This window comes from Mustela erminea, chromosome 8 (assembly GCF_009829155.1).
Source record: "Mustela erminea isolate mMusErm1 chromosome 8, mMusErm1.Pri, whole genome shotgun sequence".
NCBI classification, from domain to species: Eukaryota; Metazoa; Chordata; class Mammalia; order Carnivora; family Mustelidae; genus Mustela; species Mustela erminea.
In genome coordinates this window covers 76,140,792-76,162,792 of record NC_045621.1, presented here as the reverse complement: position 1 = coordinate 76,162,792, position 22,001 = coordinate 76,140,792, and the positions used below count along the sequence as shown (strand labels likewise).

At 38.4% G+C, this 22,001-nt stretch overlaps 1 protein-coding gene across 5 annotated transcripts in view; it reads right to left on the bottom strand.

Moving 5' to 3' along the window:
• ITGA4 (integrin subunit alpha 4) overlaps positions 1-22,001 on the bottom strand; it is a 79,888-nt gene that overhangs the window by 13,488 nt on the left and 44,399 nt on the right. For 3 of the 5 annotated variants that reach the window (XM_032356116.1, XM_032356119.1, XM_032356117.1), the window contains exons 16-19: positions 15,181-15,330; positions 12,995-13,071; positions 2,021-2,171; positions 303-398 (exon numbers count right to left, since the gene is read on the bottom strand). In XM_032356116.1, coding sequence (XP_032212007.1) covers positions 303-398; positions 2,021-2,171; positions 12,995-13,071; positions 15,181-15,330 — 474 coding nt within the window. Of the gene's footprint in view, positions 1-302; positions 399-2,020; positions 2,172-10,719; positions 12,265-12,994; positions 13,072-15,180; positions 15,331-22,001 lie in introns of those variants that run through there. The other 2 variants (XR_004288809.1, XM_032356120.1) reach the window with 2 other exon arrangements.

Genomic DNA, 22,001 nt, shown 5'->3' with positions numbered 1-22,001 from the left:
GTGGTAGGGGGAGTGTCGGGGAGGGTGAGACGGGGGAGGAGAATGCTGATCGACACATTCACATGCCCATTTTGACACAAACATGTGCCCCCACTTTTTTTTTTTTTTTACAGTGAACATTGCCAAGAATATAAACACAATCTCAAAGATCTAAGCCCGGTGGGTTTGAGTTTTATTTCATCACTTAGCTGCTCACCTTAAGCAAATAAATAATTATATATTTGTATGCAGCATAAACAGAAAAAATAAAAATATTTTATGTTCATGTTAGTAAGCAAAAACCATACATGCTAAATGCTTACCCTTGATAGGTGATCAACATATATGTAACCAACACTGCAGTCAAGTTTGACTAAGCCAGAGCTGTCTGTTACTTCACAGCTTATTTGTTTTTCTTCCTAGAAGGAAAAATGAAACAAATGCTTTAGGTAAGAAGGGAAGGAAAAGTTTGTAACATATGTTTAGGAACAGTCTTTGAAAAGCAAATCATTCCTGAAGAATTTGCCTTCCTGGAAGTCGATTTTCTGTTTACTTTTGGGATACAGAGAAATATAAATAAAATTTATAAGTGTGTACACACACACACACACACACACACACAGATATATATTTTAATATTCCTTTAAATTCTCCAAAGAATACACAGAATAATTCCTGGCCTTGTAGCTTTCATCCATGTTTGTTTTCCTTATTTAACTCAAGGTCCAGTTACTTGAAAAACCATGAAGCGAGTAATACATAAAGTCCCTGTTTCATTGATCCTCTTTTGTCTGGGATGTGAGAATGAGGTAAAGGTGTGTAATTACAGTAACTGTCACCACAATAGGAGATATATATTTTATTTCAAATATTCAGGGAAATATATATCTTGATGTTTCTATATACTATACTATACTAGAAAAGTATACGTATAAATACACACTATGTACTATAGATGTATATGCACTATAAATGTGTATATATATAATAGATTAAATATATATTATATATATAAAATATACACAGAAGTATATATTTTTTTTAATTTTCCCCTCATACTATTGCAAATAGGCTCCCAGTGCTCTAGAGAAAGGAGTAACATATTCCAGAGAGGTCAAAGACCTCTCTAAGTGCCCTTGGTTTGAAGAGATAGTCTCTGGGTAAAAGAGGTGTAAATTTGTTAAGGGATAAGATAGGCACCAAAGAAGAAAGTGACTGAGGCTTTTCTCTTTGAAATCGACCTTATTAATGCCTTGCTGATAGATTTAACTGTTTACTGAGGCATGGTGGTAAGAAAAGGTCTCTAAGTGCTTCAAACTCTTGGAGGAAAAGAGAAATTGCCTGTGATCCGGTTGATACCAAGACTTCAGAATTTTGGAGGATCACTGGCTATATGGTATTTGTTGGAAGTTCTTGGGGAACAAGACGGTATGTGAACGTAAAATGCAGAGCAGTAACTCTGGGCGCCTGCTTGGAGGACCAGTATTGCTTGTTTAGGGAGCTCAGCCACAAAGCGCGGCACCGTAGTGCCAGAGGAGCGTGCCATCAATGAGAGAAGCAGCGGCGCCCAAGCAGCTTGCTTGGACAAGAGGATCTCTCACGTGGTAACATTTAGAAGAGAGAAGTGGACTTTTTCGATCTCAGATACCAGGGAACTTATCATTTTGATCAGGAGCAAGAAGAAGTCTGAAAATCAATGGAATTTTGAGTGGTAAGTCTGCATATACCCTAATATTTAGGCCTTACTTCCATGAAATGGATCATACCGTTTACATTTTTTAAAAAATTTATTTCCTTGAGAGAGGGAGAACATACAAGTCGGGGTGGGGGCACAGAGAGGAGGAGAAGCAGGAGAAGCAGCCTCCCCACTGAGCAGGGAGCCTGGACATGGGGCTTGGACATTTGGCTTGGAACCGGGACCCTGAAATCATGACGTGAGCCAAAGGCAGAAGCTTAACCGATAAGCCACCTGGGTGCCCCTACACCATTTATATTTTTAAAAAATGAAATATAGTATCATGCTATGGTATTTGATACTTACCAGATCTAAAATCTTAATGAAGTAAAGGCCAGCGGGGAGTGTGATGTGCAGAGCTGTTTCATACGCATCATCTCCAGCATTAAACAAGGACACATTCAACATTACTGTCTTCATACTTCCAACAGCAAGATAGGTCTTATTTTCATGTGGTCTAAAAATTAAGTAATATTTAATACTGCTTAGTAACAAGTAAGTAATGTTTGGGAAATAAATATCCCATCCCCTCATTTATACTGATCATAAAATACTAATTTGGGAGGAAAAAAAAACATGGGGGAGGTGAGCCCATATAAGTAGACACCAGTTCATGTGAGAACTCAATTCTTCATGTTTCAGATAAATTCAATCAGCTATTACCCAGGAAGTTTGTTATTTTTTAATTAGCCCTAATTAAGCTACTCTCCTTTCTGTTTCACTTCTAGAGCTTTAACATATTTTCCCTCGGTATTTCACAGTATTTTTCTAAAAGCAAAGCTTTGTTTCTTTTCTTTATTTTGGAAAAGACCTTGACCGAGCTGCTGCGTAAACCGAATGGGGGGAGACCGGGAGAAAAGGAGACTGCCGAGGGAACCACCACCCAAACAGAGGCGGTTTGGGGGGAATGAGCACAGCCCCGGGAGGGACGGCTCTCCAGCAAGTGGACAGCACTACAGTCTGTTGCAACAGAATTCATTTCCCAAGGCAGGCTGGTCCCCTCTACCGATAACTAGACCACATTTAAAATAGAACTGCAGCCATGCTTTGCCATCCTGTGACCTGGAAAGAAAGAGCAGACTGCTGCAAATCCAGACCTACGAGTAAGGATTTCCAGTTCTGGCTCTGGCCCCAGGCCTCCAAGGTGGGAAGAGGTGCTTCAGCATCTTGAAGTCTCAGCTGCCATCCGCAGAAGTAGTAATTACTATGCTGAAAATTTGGCTCATGCACATCCCATGAAATCCTCAGAATAACACGTTTATATATAAAGAACCTGAGGTTTAAGGCCCTTCTTCAAAGCACCACAGCCAAAATCTTCTAAAGTCTCCAGGAAAATGCCTGCACAGCCCATTCTCTTTACCAATGAGAGAATTAGAAGAGCCCAAAGAAAACTTTTACACGATGGTTCTATAGAAGAATTTAAAATTTAGAAAAATTGGTTCAGCCAGTGAAGGATGTGACCGAGAGGAAAGTGTCAGTTGAGGCTAATCCCAGCAATAAGAAAGGTAACCTCTCTCCTGGGTCTTGAGAAGCTTTCCTCAACCTTACACTGTACCATTCTGATCAACAATGTATAGAAGATCAGTGTCCAAATAAACTACAGAAATGCTAAACACAGAGTCCGTATTCAAGGGTTATTTGTGAACTGATTTAAAACAAAGTGTGTCTGAGAACAGGGTTCAAGAACAGGTTTCCAAATTTATGCTTGTAGCCATTATTTGAAGACACATGAATGACTGACTATAACTGAAACCCCCTACATAATTATTAGGTTCATCATTCCTGGATACAACAGCAGTTTAAGAGATCCCGACCTTTGGAGAGCTTGTCAAAGACAGATGTATAGACAAATAGACAAATATAAACAAATATTACCAATCCACGGGAAAGAGTTGTGAATGAGGAGCCCTGGGAACTCAAGGCAGGGAACCACTTTTGCCTGAAGGTAGCGGGGCATGTTGCTTTTTGCTTTTCTACCATTCTGGTTATTTAGGTTTATTTAATTTTAGGACTATTTAATTTCTTTTTTAATATAAAAGTAGGAAAACTTCATGACTGAACATGACTTAACATGGATTATACCCTTAATTGATTTCTCAAGCCCTCCTTCTCCAGTCCAATTTTCACACTGCCAGAGAGGATCACTTTCCAGAAAGCAAACTTGACAATGTCATGTGCCTGCTTGACGTGCTTCAGTGCCTTCAAGAAGAAGGCTAACTTACGAGCACAGCACAGGAGACCTCACTTTGCACTGCACAACTCATTCCTTTGCTTTAGACATACTCACCTGCAAATAGGTATCCAAACATCTGTGTCTGTGTCTTAATTCAAGCTACCTCTCCTTTACATTTTCCCTTCTTTGTGTTTCTGGCTGATTTGTTCTTGTTCAAGACTCAACGAAGTGTTAATAGTTACGAGAAGTTCTTCTCGTTGATACTCTTTGCTAACCCCTATAGCTCAGCACTGCATTCCCCCTAACAAAAGTAGCTTCTCCCTCTCCCAGTACACTGGGCACACCTTTAAGGCAGCATTTTCACAGAGTCTGCTTTTATTATCACTAGAGTGAGTACTGGAAAGTAGATGCTAGATCATGATTATCACTGTTTTCTCAGAGCCTACAAACACAGTGCTCAAAAAATATATGTGGCATGTCACTGTATCAAACATTAAAGACAGTGGGATAACACTAAAGAAAAACATCAGAAAACCTGAAGAAATTATTGGATAAATGATTGTAAAAGAAAGTTCATCAACTCATTATAAATTCTACCAAATGATATCCATGCTTGTCTGTCCCATGACAGTATACAAATTCCAAATGTTTCGTTAAATAAACATCTACCCTACTACATTCATATGATCTATACCCTATCACACAACTCAACATTTTAGTAGCAATACAGCTATTGAACTAACCAATAAATTAATGGCAATATCAATACTGGAAATAGGGTTTTTCTTTCCCCCCAAGATTTGAGACAGACAGCATGTGCATGACCAGGGGAGAGGCAGAGGGAGAGAGAGAGAGAGAGAGAGAGAGAGAGAAGCAGACTCCCCATGGAGCACAGAGCCCAATGTGGGGCTCCACTAGGGTCTCAATCCCAGGACCCTGAGATCATGACCTGAGCTGAAGTTGGATGCTTAACTGACTGAGCCACCCAGGAGCCCCTGGAAAGAATCTAGTTTCTGAGAAGTAATTATTTTCATGAACTTCCGAATATGCAAACAAATTAGAGCTGCTTCTCCCCATTCTTCTCCTTCTAATGTTAGAGATCAAAGAAGCTGCACAGTTCAGTTATACCTAAAAATTCTTCCCCTCTTACCCTGACTTTTCTTTCCATTTTACACTTATCAAGATAGCACATATAGAAAAACACACATATCCTAAAATTCAGTTCGGGGAATTTTTACAAACTGAATACACTAATGAAAGCAACACCTAAATCAAGAAAATGTATCACTAGCACGAGAGAGAAATGCCTTTACGCCCCCTCCCTTCCTCTACCCATCATCTTCCTTTTTTATTTTACTATAGACTGGCTTTGCCCAGTTTTTCTATTTCTTATAAGTGGAATCACAGAGTATTTAATTTTTACCTATCAGGTTTTCTGTACTTAAAATTTTGTTTAGAACATTAAACTCTACAGATGCATGGAGTTGTGAGTGGTTTATCCTCATTGGCATATATGTATCCATTTATAAACATACCACATTTTCTTTATCCAATAATCATTGGGAATTTTGACAATTCTAATTCGGAGCTATTACAGTCTTTCGGGGAGCATATAGATGTATTTCTGTTGGGTTAGTCTATCTGTCTAGAAGGACACCTCTACGGTTTGTGAACCCAGGATTAACTCCTAAGCATGTCTAAATCTGGCAAATTTTGGCACCCAGCTTAAATTATACCAACAACTTATATATAAATAACAAAATACTCTCTAAGGCACTCTAGTATACCAAAAAATAAAAACATACTACAGAATGGTCATGTAAAAAGCAAATGTACATAGACAAGGGTCTCAAAATCTGCTGTCTAAAGGCCAAATTTGGACCCCTTCCTGGTTTTGTCCTTGGGGTTTATTGGAACACAGCCATGCTTGTTCATCTGGGGCAACTTCGGCTCTGTGACTGCAGAGGTGAGAGGCGGAGACAGACCTCTGTGCCTAGAATATTTACTCTGTCCCTTCATGGAAAGAGTTTGCTGGCTCTGGCATAGAACTACCTAAGTATCATTAGTTACAAAATAAGCACAAAAAAGGACATCACTGTATTTAAAATCTGATCATTCTGACACGGATAGAGGCTTTGTTATTTGGGATGGCATCAGATGCAGCATCAGAGAAACCACGCCCCCCCGGCCCCACCCCGTCCTCAGAATCTCTGGGTTGGCACTGGGGACATCGAGGAGGAAGGAACGAAGACCAAGTGGGTGCACAGCATCTCTAGCTTCTGGTCCCTGGGTGTGAAACGTTAGGTCTTTTCTGGAAGGATGTGTAATAACTAACACAACAGTAATCCTACACCACAGCTACCCTTTCCGAGTGGAGGAAGCAGACTCAGCGACCGCATGCTCTTCCTCCCACCATTTCAGGAAATGCCTGTGATTTCCTCAGGCTCCTGTCCTAAACCTTTGTGTTCCACAAGTACACATCTGCTTGGCGGCACAGAGGGCAGAGAGAAAATAAATGCATGAGGACCCGGGTGTCCTACATTCCCCCCACTGCTCTGCAATCATGTTACAACTGAAGGAACCTAAGAGGTTCTAAAAGTAAACTTCAGCTTGACATTAAAGTTTAATTAAGACTTGTGGAAGAGCTGCCTAGAAATAGACATTTATAAAATATTCTGGCTTGTAACCAAAGCATTAGTCACTGAGCACCTTTGGGAAAGAAGTTGGCACTTAGACAAGCAACAGAAGGTGAGAGCACTGCATAAACAGCTAGGTTCCAAGACAACAGCAAATTAAGGAGAAACACTGTGTTCACATTTCAGCAGCCAGACTCCTGGTTTATTTTCCATTTTTAAGCTATTTTGCCACATTACCACAATGACGATATACATCTTACTGTATCTGGATTCATTAACAGGGTGCCCTCAGAAAGATACCCACCAGCTTTTTATGGGAGACAGAAGAAAGGTCCAGGTGCACATCTGGAAGTGCGACAAGGCTGAACGGAGCTTTCCCCGGGAATTGTGGTTCATTCTTCATTAAAACATGCACAATGCACGCTTGAAATTTACAAAGCAGCCCAGAATCCACACAATTTAAACAAATCAAGGTACTGTGTACATAGAGAATCATAACTTAATAAGTGAAAAAGGAAGAATAGAAAAATGATGGATTTCGGCAGCAGGCTCTATGTTTTCCCTAAGTGAACAATATCGTTTTATTTTGCAAGAAATTCTCCCCATGTCTTAGGATAATGAATGCTTTGATAAGATGAATTAGGGCTTCACGGCTAACATGTTTTTAATCAAGATGCTAGAACGAAATATAATGCAAATGGAGATGTTACCTGTGTTGAGGTCCAGGAGTCATTTATTTGACAAAAAATAAGCCTGCAGCAAGTGGCCTACAAGCCTACATGTGAAATGGTGCCTTTTTGCTACTGTCTTCAGAGAAAAAGAAAATACTGGACAATTCTCATCAACTACGATATGTCAGTTAACTAACATTTAAGGAGTCTGCCTTTGAATAAAGGCGGACTCCTGGAGGTCCCACGGAGTAGAGCAGGAGGCAGAAGGCAGTACTCCCTTGCTGTTGCAGAAGAGAGGCCCCTCGTTCAGCTTCAGGGAATGAATTACGATTGCTCTACAATAATTCGTGGATGAGCTTGCGACAAGGTCCTGTAAATCAGAGTAAGAGGTCTGCTAAGGGGATTCCCTTCCTCGAAGGCAGCCTCGAGGGGACACAGAATTTTGCTTTTACCCGTTTTCTTTGGTTGGCAGCCTTGATGCTGCTACAGTCTTTGGGGGACAATAAGGGAAAAGCCAAGAAAACGGGGAGGATAACCATGCATGCCCAGATTTTGGTAGCTGCCTATTAAGCCTACAGCCACCTCCTGCTTATTATGCAAAAACAATTAAGCGCCTTTATTATTTAACCTACAATTCACCAAGTATTGTCAACTGCAGTTACAAGCGGTCCTAACCCAATGAACGCACTTGCTCAGGAAAAGCCTTCATGGCTTACCCAGGATGCATGACTGCAGTACAGAAGGGAAGCAGTGTCATCTAGATCAGTCATGAATATGAAAGACTTGATTTTAAACTGTCGATGTGAGGGCTAATACCTGCTACTGTATTTGTAATCTGGATAAAAATCATATTTGCTCATCTTCGTTTTGTCAGGCAAACTCATACGATCAGGGCTGATGGTCCGAGAATTTAGACCTCCGGTTAGAAGCCTCAAGTTAATGAGCACGTGAGACAGTGTGCGCCTGCGCTGCTTGGCTTGCTGTGGGCACTCTGTTCGCAGAAGCTCCTGCTCTTTGCTGTGGAAATGCATTGACCCAAAGCGGGTCAGCGCTCGGAGGCACCTCAATGCCCTCTGTGCCAGAGGGGTTATGGTGGGGAGAATGGGCCGCAAGCGTGCTTACTATTCCTGAGCAGGGAGAGAGGACCTCTGTGGGGGAGAGGCACAGTTTGGTCTGATAGGTGACAATTTATCCCAAGACACAGCACTGTGTCGCAACCCTTCACTGGGGGCCTAAGGATTGATGAAAAGAGCTTTCACGTATAACCTCCGCAAGTCAGTATCATTTACCTAACGGAGACAGCCTGTAACTTTCCTAGTTGATGCAGAAGATGGGGGACTTAGACCTCTTACTGGCATCCATGCCACTTCAAACTTCATGAAATGGCCAACTGCCGACCCAGTCCATCAGCGGCTTTCTTGGGACAGAAAGAAACCTTCAACTTCAGAGAAACCACCGGTCCACATGCAGAAAATGCCAAGGATTCAGTGGCAGTATTTCACATTATGGCCAAATTTTTTTTTTTTTTTTTAAATCATGGTCTACCCATATCCCAGTAACAGTGTTACCAGAAATAACTTCCACGAACCTTCATGTATTTCAAGCTTTGTGCTATGCACTTAGTTTGCAGTATTGCATTTTTACCTTTGAAGCAATTTTATAGAGTAGGAATGATTTTATCTTCTGATCAAGGAGGAAAGAGGTTTACAGAGGGGAAAAGGCTTCTTTAAAAAGGCCATTCAGCTAGTAAATGGTAGATAAACTTTAACCAGATTAGCTTGACCAGATCTGAAACTCTTCACCACCACGGCATTGCTTCCCAGATTTTAGTTTGATAAAAACCACTCATACCCCTTTTGATACTTATTTCTGGCCTGGTGCCCCATAGATTCTGATTCAGATGTTCTGGGGCCTAGAAAATTGCATTTCTATTAAGCATTCCAGGTGATTCTCATGAAGGTGACTCAAAGCCCACACCTTCAGAGATGCTGCCTTCCCCACCACTGGCTGCCATTTAAAATCGTGATGGATTTGACAAACGTCAAGAAATATGATCACTTCAAAGTTAAAAAAAAAGTAGATAACAGATTTTCTTATTGTGAGAAAATATGTACTGAAGACAGATAAATTATTTCATTTCTTATTAAGACGTATTTTCATTCTTCAGGACAGAACTTAAGTGTTATTAGTAAAATTTTTATATAAACGTCACTGTCCCATTTTTTCATAGGCCAGTGTGGTTGCAGAGAAAGATGACAAAGTGGACAGTGGGAGTGTCTGGTTTAAGAAAACGAAAACACTACTTATTTATAGCTTAGATAAGCTTTCACCCAGCAGCTCTTCTTATCAGAGGCCCATGACAGCAAAAACACCAAGAAAACTAAGCATCTAAGGAAGAAAATAAATACATGAATGGGGAGGCTGTAAATTATTCGTCTAATAACTCAACAAAGGCCCCACATTACATGCTGGGATACAAAGTAGTTAGTAGTCATTGTTTTTGGACTCTCTGAGCAGCCAATCTGGATAATTTAAGTATAAAGTCCAATTATAAATCAAATAGGTTAGGGCTTCTTGGCCCTCAACTGTGGATGCTCAAGGCTATATTGGCATTGCCTAAGTGAAAAGAATTAATTTATTCTCTGCCATATGTGATCCCACCCCAGCAGGGTACTCAACACTGTTTGTCAACCTTTTTACTCTTTCCTATCCCATTTATCTTAACAGCTATTTTGAATCTTTTCCCATTCTCTTCAAGTTCCCAAGTCCATCCTCAAAGCCCTCACTTTCCATATATTAACTTACTTTTTATCCCAGCCATCCCTGATTTCTCTGTATTTCCCTTCCTGCCACTTTGAGATTTCTTAATTTTTGTCAAGCACCTTTTTCTTCGCTCAAGATAAAGACAATCTTAACTTCTCTCTAAAGCTAACTCCTAGAGTCTGATCCCATTTTATGCTGTTTCCTAAGGACCTTGTTCTATTCTCAGAAAACAACCATTAGTCACCTATAGCACTCCAGGCTCTTTATTAGGCACTGGGAACCTCAGATGAAAAGACAGAAACCTATCTTGATGCAGCTCACAGGACAGTGTGGAGACAGACAGTAAGAGTGGTGAGCGTAAATGCAAAAGGACCAGGGTCACAGGACTTATGTTCCTGTACTTGGAGACAAAGAAAAACAGCTGAGATTTATAAGACAAATGAGAGTTAATCAGATAGATAAGTAGGAGGAAGAAAAAGATACAGAGGCTTGAGAATGCGTGGTCAAACAAGTATTCTGCCATTCATGGAAAAAAGTCCCGTGGTGTGGTTGAGATTTTAAGTTTTAATGAGCCCTTGGAGCCCTGTTATCAGAATATATGTTAGAAAGTTCACACTCAGAGTGCCTGGGTGGCTCAGAGGGTTAAGCCTCTGCCTTCTGCTCAGGTCATGATCCCAGGGTCCTGGGATCGAGCCCCACATCAGCTCTCTGCTCGGCAGGGAGCCTGCTTCCTTCCCCCTCTCTGCCTGCCTCTCTGCCTACTTGTGATCTCTGTCTGTCAAATAAATAAAAATCTTTAACAAAAAAAAAAAAAAAAAGAAAGAAAAAGAAAGAAAGAAAGAAAGCTCACATTCTGGAAATACCACAGATGAGGATTTAGAATATTATAAAATCAGAGGTCAGAAGCCCAAAGAGTGGGAAAGGTTGGGGACCCAGGAAGGATATTGAGTATCTGGTCTAGAGCAAGAGTGGTAGAGAGAGAGAGGGAGAGGGCGAGAGAGGGGGCGGGGTGGGGAGAGAAGCATGATATATAAAATACACCTGTAGGTGGTAGTATTACAGAACTTAGTAATTTACTGTACCTCAGGGATAAGAAAGAGAAAAATGCAGGTTGAGCTCCAGGTTGTTGGCTTTGGAGACTAATGGTTGTGTCACTGGTGGATAGTGACTGGGCACCCAAGAGGACAGGACAGTTGCATATGTGGGTGTGAAACTCGGATACTGATCTGAGCATCAGCAGTGTAGACAGGCCAGGCGAGGTCACAGCTGTGGGCACGATTACTCAGGGAAAACAGGGGGGTGTGAGAAAGGGGTGGGTGGACAGGTTAGGAAGCCAAGAGAGCCAACATCAAAGATCCTCAAGTGACAAGTGAGAAAGAGCTAGAGAAGTTGGAGGGGAACCCGAGTTTGATGGCAACGTGGAACTTAAAGCAAAAGACGTGCAAAAGGTGAAGGGAGCAGCTGCCGGTGCTTCAGAGGGGAGAGAGAGAGTCCTGACAGAGTCTGAAAAGTGCTCCAGGCTTGAAGTCCATTTCCCTCTCCAATTTAGTTTTTACTCTGCCTTTGACCCTCACATGTGTTTGTGTCGTCCCATGATTCGATAAATAACGAATTTCATCACCACCTAGAAATTTTTCAGTTGAACCTACTCGTCCCCAGTATATGCTTTTTCCCTTTGAACTCAGACTCCCCCTTGGCTACTCCTGCAGTGACATTTCCATCTTAAAAGTTGCCAGGGACATCCTTTTCTCACCCACCAGTCACATTTTCAATGCTAGTTCCCATGACCTTGCCCCAGGCATTGTGCTATCTGAGCTCTCTATAAAATTTTACAAGATGAAGTCCCTTTTTCTGTATTTTCCACTGGCTCTTTCACTATGGATTTGCTTGTCTTAGTTCTCTGGGGATACCTTTACAGTTTCCCCCAGGGACTCCCTATTCTTGTGAAGACTGTTAAATAAAACTGTCCCCTCCCCAACTTGATCCCTCATTCTTTCCTCTGGGAAATTCACATTTCCACACATTCCCTACCCCAGGCCCCTTCATGCTCACAGATCGCTAATGTGTAGACGACTTCCAAACAATCCTGAACTAGATTTTCAAGTGAAAAGCTGCATGTAGAAATCCCACCAAATTCAACATGTCCCAATTTAAGCTTGTTTCCTTTTTATCTCCACCTCCCCCCAAATAATTTCCCATTTTCCTGTCCTGTCACTGATGTCTCTGTCCCCTCTTACTTTCTGTACACAATCAGCCCTCAACCTCACGATGGATTCTCTCTCTGGTCCTCATTTTCACATCTTCCCTCTAGCACGCAGACCAATTTCAAAACAGGGTAGTTAGACATGATACATTTGATAAAATTGCAGTTGGTTTATTTCCCATGATAAAATAGTAACAGCAGCCAACATTCAACTAATTTTCACTGTATGCTAGGTAGGCACTATTCTTTGCATGATACGTGGATTATCTTTTTACTATTCCCTCTTCTATGAATTTAGACAAGCAAGGTGGTTTATTCCCTTTCAAACGTTCTCATATACATTTAGGGATTTCTTTTGTACATCAGTCTGACTTATGTTACCAGTTTTTGGATGATAAAAAACCTAAGGATTATATGTTAGTGAACACTAGCTCATTTTGCCACCAAAACTCTATTAATAGGCACTTACACCTGTCTAAAACATAGTAGCAATCATGATAGCTCAAGGCACAACTAAATCCTGAAATATCTTCTGAGCGGTCAGTGAAAGATTAAAATATGCTTTATAAAATCTTGGTGCTCACATATTCTCACTGTTCAAAAACTGGTCACCTCTGTGTATTTATGTTCTGTGGGTGACAAATAGATTACTTATTCCTTATTACAAATAGATTACTCTTTCAGGAAAGTGTTGGTTTTTGTTTGTTTTTTTCCCCCCCGCAATTCTTGGAATGCTGCTAATCCCTAAGGAATAGTTCTTAGTCCTTTTCTCTTTCGTACCTACAAGCACACACCCATTGCCCATCTTGATGAGTAACAGTAAATTATACTTACTTTAAAAATCCAAATCTCGCAGAAACCTGTAAATCAGCTGAACAATTTTCATGGGCACAAAATCTTGCAAAGTTTATCTGGAAATAAAACATAACAGTATTTTTTACGGTAATTCAACAATTTGGGATACCTCTATTCTTAAGCACAAGACATCTATGACTTATTTTGCCACTTTTGAATTAGTCACAGGTTCAAATGACAACTGTAGGGCTAAAGGAACTGATTCGTCCAACAGGTAAACTGAAAGCCTAAATTTGTTTAATGGAAAACATTATTGCTTCTTTTATAAATTGTTATGGGAAAAAATGAGTTTAATAAAACTGAGATAAAGTTTTAGAGGTAAGTGTTTAAAATCTGTGCTGCCAAGATGTTCACTGCTGAGTTCCTTTCAATTTTCTGGTGCTACAGTTTGATACCACGTATTACAAATAAACATGGCCCTGACTTTTCACAGATGGTAGGACAATGGGCTTATATTTATTGAAAACAGCAAAATAAAGAAATTTAGAAATTTTACTCTGAGGACACATTGAACATAGTAATAGTTGACACTCAGGGTTCTAGAATCTACTTAACTCAGAGCATTTTAATAGGACCCAGAGATACTCAAAGGTACACGGGAAAACCTGAGGTATAAAGAAAAGAGTGGAGAGAGAGAAAAAGGAAGCTGGGAGGAACAGGTGAAAAGGGAGAGATGCTAAGAGAAATCTAGAAGGTCAGAGGAGGAGCTAGGTTCATTAAATGGAAAATGACTAGCATGTTGTCAAATAGTGCATCCGACCACAGACTACCTCAACCTGGTGAAGCAGAAGGGAAGTGCAAATCTTTCTCTAAATGATTAGGTAAACATGATTTTTTCCCTATCACTCTTACTTGTAAAGCATGTGCTCTAAAAACCAAAAGGTAGAATTTTATTCTAATGTAACTACACGTTGCCAGGTTTGGGCTTATGTACTTACAACACTGTGGTTTTCATTATTAAACATAGTTAAGAATAGTTGATATTGACAACTAAAGTTCAACAGAAGGGTGAAAACACTGACTTCCGTAGATCTACCATAGATATATTCATAAGGGTATTGAGAAAACTTGCCTTGAGTTATCATGTTCACCTGATCTAGTGTTCTAGAGAATCATGAGTGTCAGCTCAAATTGCTTCAAGTGACTTAGTAGCAATTTGTCTAGACAGAATATGAACTAGCCCTTCAAGTGTCCCTTCTGCCTTCTACATTCCTTGTGCCATGAGCAAGTACTTTTTTTTTTTTTTAGATTTTATTTATTTATTTGACAGAGAGAGATCACAAGTAGGCAGAGAGGTGGGCAGAGGCAGAGAGGGGGGGAAGCAGGAAGAGGGTGGGGGTGGGGTCGTCTGGATCCCAGGACCCTGGGATCATGACCTGAGCCAAAGGCAGAGGCTTAACCCACTGAGCCACCCTGGCACCCCTAGCAAATGCTTTTAATGAATGTTTTTACCATGCCGTCAAACATCCTGTTGACTAGGTCTTTGTGTTGTTGGACAGGAAAGGTCCAAACAACTGGACTCCTAGGGGTAAACGCACTGCCAGTGAAATGGAGGTATTTTGGAATACATTAGAAAAGGCTGTGCACTGGTTAGAATGCCAGATCCATCTCAAAATGCAATGGATCCTGGGACATGGCTGCAAAGCCTGTAGTTGAATTTGAAAGAGAAATTGTTGTATAACAGAAATACTTATGTTTATAAATGAGTAAAAGCCAGCAAGGGAATTTGCCTACTGAGATATGAATGGATCTGGGTAAAGTGAATGAGAAGGAGACAAAATGAGAGAGAAGGAGTCAGAAAATGAAAAAGGGGAAGAGAAACCTCATGAATGTGACTCACTGTCATTATGAGCACTCCCTAGCAATTTATTTTCCTCATGGGCAAGGAATCAAGGAAAGAAGATTAACATCTCATGTATATGGGAAGCTATTGCTGGGACTAAATGCAGATTTTAAAATATTCAGTTCAATATCCTAAAGGAAATATAAAAAATAAAGAAAAATGGAAAACAAGACATACCATAAATCTTTTTATATTAAAAAATTCATAAAAAATTTTAAAGAAATCAGAAAGATAACTCATTTCCCCGGAATTAGGCAATGTTTCAAAAAAATTACTTTAGTTACATGCACATCACGTTTTGAATAAAGGAAAATAGTCTTACTGTTTTTTCAATTATGTCTTTTTCTTTCTTCTGCTGGAGAATTGGCTGAAGTGGTGGGAACTCTTCTGCATTTCGTTTACTGATGACATGATGCCCAAGGCGGTAAGCAGCTTCAATCCGAACGGGGGTGAGGATGTCCCGCACATCTTTCTAAGGAAATTTAAAGCCTTAAGTTAGAAATAACAATAAGTATGTAAATGAAAACATACATAGAAAGTTCCTCCATCCCTGCATTAAAGTCAAACAACATGGAAAGGAAAGTATTTACCTTTTCCTCTAAATTATTAAAATACACTTAATGTGTATATTTTTTTCACATTACAAAAAGCATGTATGTTTATTAGAAAAAAACACAAAAAGAGCATAAAATTAAACATATCCAGTCTGTGCTGTAGTTTTATATTTGGACATATGGTCTTTGATTTAGATATTTTCTATGCATACTTTTTATCAATTGACAAAAGCATTTTCCATTATGAACTCTTTGTAAATCACTTCAAAGTACTAATCAGCATGTTATTCTGTTTAACATTTCCCTGTAGTAAACTTATAGAAATAGGGTATCTCAATTTATTCTAGTTTCTTTTATAGGTCTCAGTAACATTTTAATTCAATTTGATTCATTTAATTTCGTATTTATTATGAAATCTATTTTTCTATTATTTATGGAGCTTTCCCAATTGTATTTTTAAGAAGGTTATAAATAATATGTGGGGAAGTTATTTGTTTTATAGATTTAATCTTTTATCCTAGTCACTTTACTGAATTTTATTAGTTGTTACAACTTTTCTAAGTTTATTGTGCTTTTACACTTCACAAAGAAAATTCTTGGATTATTTATCAATTACAGAGGAATTTTACCCATCTGGGATCCATTCTGATTTCCATTCTGCATGACATTCTTTGAAATTTAATATCTTATACTAATTTTTACATAGCATTTCTCATTCATAATCTTATGTATATGTGGTCAAAAGCTTTTTTGAATGATTTTTTAAAAGACTTCATTTGAGACAGAGATAGCAAGAGAGAGCACAAGTCGGGAGAAGAGGGAGAAGCAGGCTCCCTGCTGAGCATGCAGGGCTCCATCCCAGGACCCTGGGATCACGGCCAGAGCAGAAAGCAGCTGCTTAACCAACTGAGCCACCCAGGCACCCCTTTTTTGGATGATTTTTAAATTTATTTTATTCTGCCCCCAGAGAAACAGCTCTTGAGTTCATTACACTCATTGTCAATTCACATATTTTAATTTGAGTTTCCACGTGCAGGCATTATTTTTCTCTTTTAAAAATATCTTCCCATGTACTTAAAGATTATTTGATTATTCACCAGCCTCCTACTGCAGAATATACCACATAGTGTCAAAATTATTTAGTAACATACATATATACACAAACAGTAAAATAGCTGGCAGGAACTTTGAAAGCAGTTGTTCTCGAATCTCATGCCTTTGGGGGGGAAAAGTCAATAATGCATAAAACATGGTACCTCTTAGCACTTAACCCGGCCCTCTCTAGACAGAAATGAGATTTTCAAAGTGTACTGAACAAAACAGACACCTTTCTTTTTCTCATTATCTAAGTAGGTGGGCAAGTAAGATTTTACTGATGAAGTAATCTATGAGGATTTATATCAGAATTCAGGAGACAAATTTCATGAAATAAGACATGTTGATGGCAAATCTATAAAACACGTATCTTAAGCGCCACAAAAATTAAATGGAGAAATAATCTCCATTTAATTAACAATCAGTAGTTAACAATCAGTAAAGACTATCTACTTGGAGCTGTGCAATTTTTTCTTTTAATACTAGAATTATTACTATACTTTGATGTGTGAGCTTTACGTCACAGTTTGACCCTACCTTTCAAACACCCATTTCAATCTACAGGTTATTCTCATTTTATTTATGTATTTGTTTGCTTGTTTTTAAGTAATCTCTATGCCCAACGTGGGACTCGAACTCACAAACCCTGAAATCAAGAGTCGCATAGTCTACCAATTGAGACACCCAGGCACCCTGGTTCCTATTTTAAAAAGGAAACTCAACTAAGTTCCTTTTGACCATTTAAAAAGACTCAAGTGTTTGCACCAGGGCTAGACATATTACCTTAAACCATAACTGAGGTTTATATTTATTCAGTTCCTGAGTAGACCCATGATTTTGTCATTAACAGAACTCCTAGTAAGTAACATTAGTGGCCCAGGTTTTTATTACCTACAGACATTTCAAGATTGGAATATGGCTTAAACATTAGTGCCTAACAGCAAATAGAGAACAGATAGTTTGTAAAGCTCATCAACTAGTAATCCCTAACGGGTATGGGAAAAATGCCTGTAATACAGATGACGGCTGTGGTGTAGCAGCTTGATAAAAATCAATGAAGTAAATTAATCATGATGATCTATGACATAAAAGACTACCTCTACTCTATCCTTATGTAAATAAAGATGTAATTTTTTCTTTTTACAATATTTATAACTATCAATATATGTATATAGTGGCTAAGAGAAAGTGGTCTGTAGGTACAGAGGTTCCAATCTCAAGTGCAACACTAACAACTTGGACAAATTACTTATCTGTCTATGGCTTAGTTACCTCATCTGAAAAATGCAAAGAAAGACAATTTATGATACCTGTACCTACTGCTATGAGCATTCAGTGCCACGAGGTTTGCAAAATACTTAGCATAACACTTGGCACTTAAGAGTTCGATAGATGTTAGATAGTGACTTATTATAAATATGCTGCTTCAAAATATAGCTACATCAACCAATCAAGAAATTAATGAATTTCAGTTTCTAATAAGAAAAGCAGGTGAACAATTAGAGGGAATTAAAAAAAATAGAAAAGAAAACCAGACCATGGCCAGTCAATGAGTATTAAGAAGGAAATGAGTTAGACTTGTATTAGACTTGCATTAGTTAGCTAGTACCTGGAAGATATGGAGCATGAATCAGAGCACACAAGATCTCTTAGTACTTTTCCATTTTTATACATGGAGATGATTTTATTAAAGTACTTGATAAGTGATCATCTCAACATGAAACTTGGACCGTATAGGAATGCTGCAAATCAAGGCCCAAATCCCAAGTTATCAACTTGTGAAAACGGAACAGCTTGAAGCCCTGAGTATTACAATAGCAAACTTGATTAAATTATTCCCTAGGTGTAGGAGCTAGACAGCCACTGATTGTCCCTCCACATGTCCACTGTTTTAATTCTTCTCAACAAGCTTGCTTTGACCAAATCGCATGTTATCTAATTCATACTAATTTTCCACAAGGTCTTCTCTACATCTGGTGTATATTACTTTCATTATCCTAATTAGCTATTAATTATGCTTTTCTCACAATATATAAAATGTACGTGCACTCTTGCAAGAACTGTATTTGACAGATATTCACACTTATTTAACTTTAACAGCTCCACCTAAGACAAAGGCTAGAATATCAAAAATGTCTTGAAATGACTAATTAAGTATTTGGGAGGGAAAAAGTAGATTTGCTTAAAATTCTTCATTTGGATGGGCATGTGCTATCTATATTAAAAATAATGAAGATTCCATGCCACATTTTTATGGACAATTACATAAAATAGGGCAACCCACAGGCGTGCAAATGAGCACATGTCTGAAATTACACAAAGTCCACCTTCTTGTTTGACTTTTACAGAAATTCGTATTTATGGCCACTTGTCATATTTAGGCCCATGTCTTCCTACTGTGTGTATGCAATAAAAAACCCAAAGGGTGGAACCAGAAATGTTTACAAAGTTTACTGAATGAGAAAGGACACTGAGGTATAGACATTGCAACGTATCTATGCATGGTTCTGTTGTGTGGAAGGAAGACTTTGGTGGATACAAAACCGAAAGTCTATACCTCTGTCACAATCCATAATAACCCAGAAATCCACATGCAGTGTGGGGGATGAGCATTCTGATGGATGTATACACAAGTACAGAAGAAGGAGGGCCACCAATCTACAGTCAAAAGAGAATGAGAAGGTCTTAGGAGAATTTTAAGCAAGGAATATAATCGGGTTTATGATTTTGAAATACCCCTCTGTTACAAATGTGGGAAATGGATTGGGGAGGGAGAAGGAAAGGCAGAGGCACAGACTGCAACTGAAGCCAGCACCACCACCTGTGACGATAACCGCTCTAGCTAGTCAGCTTGGTTTAGGGAGTGGAGAACGGTCTGGCATTACCAACACCTTGAGGAAAGACAGCACTCCCAAAGCAGGTGCTAGAACTGTAACACCAATACAACATTCTCAGCTTTTCCTTTATAGAATTCTTTAAACAGCACTGGGAATACATCATCTATAAGTTTTAAAAATATTTATTGATTTCTACCTCATGTAATGAGTCATATTATCTCTAAGGAAGAATACAAACATGCAAATAGTAGTATTCTGTCTTCAAAGATCTTGCAAACTAGCAAAGAATTAACATATGCTGGAATAATGGATACAATTCTTGACTACCATAACATCAGGATAGTTGCATAGGTCGGTTGTACTTAGATTTTCAGCAGAAATGTATGCATATATGGATCAGTTCATAGTCTAATGTGTAGACTGAGCTATGTACTTGTATAGCTGAACAATATAAACAAATAAATAAAATATAATTTACTAATCAAACATATATTCATTTCCTGGAAGTTATTTTTGAAAAAGATGGGCTTTAGAAGTCACCTAAACACTTACATAACAAAATAAAATTTCTTGATTTCAGAAATCCAAATATCTAGAAATTTGAGAAATCAAGGGAAAGAATGAACTAATCCACTGTATATGTAGGCAGGTTGATTTCATAATTACACAACATGCTAAGGTCACTGAACTCACTGGGTCTCTGAATATCAATGCAGACAGGTATTCCTGGTCTGATGACTAAGCTATGTATTTCTAGCTTTTACTGGAAATGTTGCAAGCAGGGTAAGAATCTTGTTACTTTATTTGTTGTCCCACTTTACCACCCCTTCTTCTCTTCTCAAACATCAGTGAATATTTTGATGTAGAGATTCCATCAAGATCAACCAAAAAAATCTCTATAAAAGCCTTCAGGGAAGTCTCAGTCCACCATAGCTACTTCAACATTCCTAAAAACCACTGCCAATTGTTAATTGAGTTTCCCTAAATCAAAGCAGCCTCAAAATTATCCCTTGTTCTAAGAACTTGTACTAAGAAATCACTAAGATCTAATCAAGTTGTATGTATGAATACAGCAAAGACAGAGATTCATTGTCACATATGTATATGGACAAGAAAACATTTTCACAGTGGGAAAAGTGACATCTAATAGAAGAGCATTTCAATAGATAAAACACTATAAAGGTGTAAAAAACTTAACATTTCCACTGGAAGAAAACTATGAAAGGGAAAAATTTCAAAGGTAGAGGTAATCAAATAAATAAAGGAAGTAGATTAATCACTTATGAAACCATTATGGAGGTTAAAACACAAAAGGCGTAAAAATCAATTTTATGTACAAAAATCAGTCAAGGAACTCACAAAAAAGGATGCAAATTATAACATTATATACATACAATGTGGAGGATGGGGTAAAAATGTAGTGCTTTTAGAATGGGTTTAAATTTAAATGACCAACAACTTAATAGAAATTGTTATATACTTAGGATGTTATATATGATTCTCATGGTAACTGCAAATCAAACACCTATAATAGATACACAAAAATCAAGAAACAAAAACCCAAGTGTAACACTAAAGAAGGCCATCAAAGCACAAGGCGAGAGATCCAGAGAAGAAAGGAGCAGAGAACCATAAAAACAACCATAAAACAAATAATAGATGGCAATAAATACGTACCCAACAATAATTACTTTAATGTAAATGGACTAAATGCTTCAAAGGACAAAGGGTGACCGAATGGATTAAAATAACTAGACCCATCTATATGCTATATATAAGAGACTCACTTCAGACCTAAAGATACATGCAGACTGAAAAACAAAGGGGTAAAAAACATATACATACATGCAAGTGAAAAAAAAAAAGTTACAGTAGCAATCCTTCCATCAGACAAATTGTAGACTTTAAAACAAAGATCGAAGCAAGAGACAAAGAAGGCACTATATAAAGTGAAAATCCAACAAGATGATAAAACAATTGTATCTATGCACCCAACAATGGAAGCACGAAAATACAAAAGGCAATTATTAACACATAAAAAGGGAGAAACAAAAGGCAATTATTAACACATAAAAAGGGAGAAACTAATGGGAATACAGCAATAGCAGGGGACTTTAACACCCCATGTATATCACTGGACAGATCATCCAAACCCAATAACAACAAGGAAATAGTGGTTTCAATGACACATTAGACTAGATGGACCTAACAGATACATACAGAACATTCCATACAAAATCAGTAGAATATACATTGTTTACAAGTGCATATGGAACCTTTTCCAGGTGACATCACATGTTAGGTCACAAAACAAGTCTCAATAAATTTAATAAGCCTGAAATCATATGATGCATCTTCGTGGACCACAGGAATAAGAAACCAGGAATCCGTTACAAGAAAACTGGAAAAAATGCAAACACATGGAGGCTAAATAACATGGTACTAAATAACGAATGGGTAAACCAAGACATCAAAGAGGAAATAAAATACATGGAAACAAATGAAAATGAAAACACAATGGTCCAAAATATTTAGGATGCAGCAAAAGCAGTTCTAAGAGGGAAATTTTAGAGTAATACAGACATACCTCAAGAAACAAGAAAAAAACTCAAGCAAACACCTAAAGGAGCTAGAAGAACAAGAACAAACAAAACCCA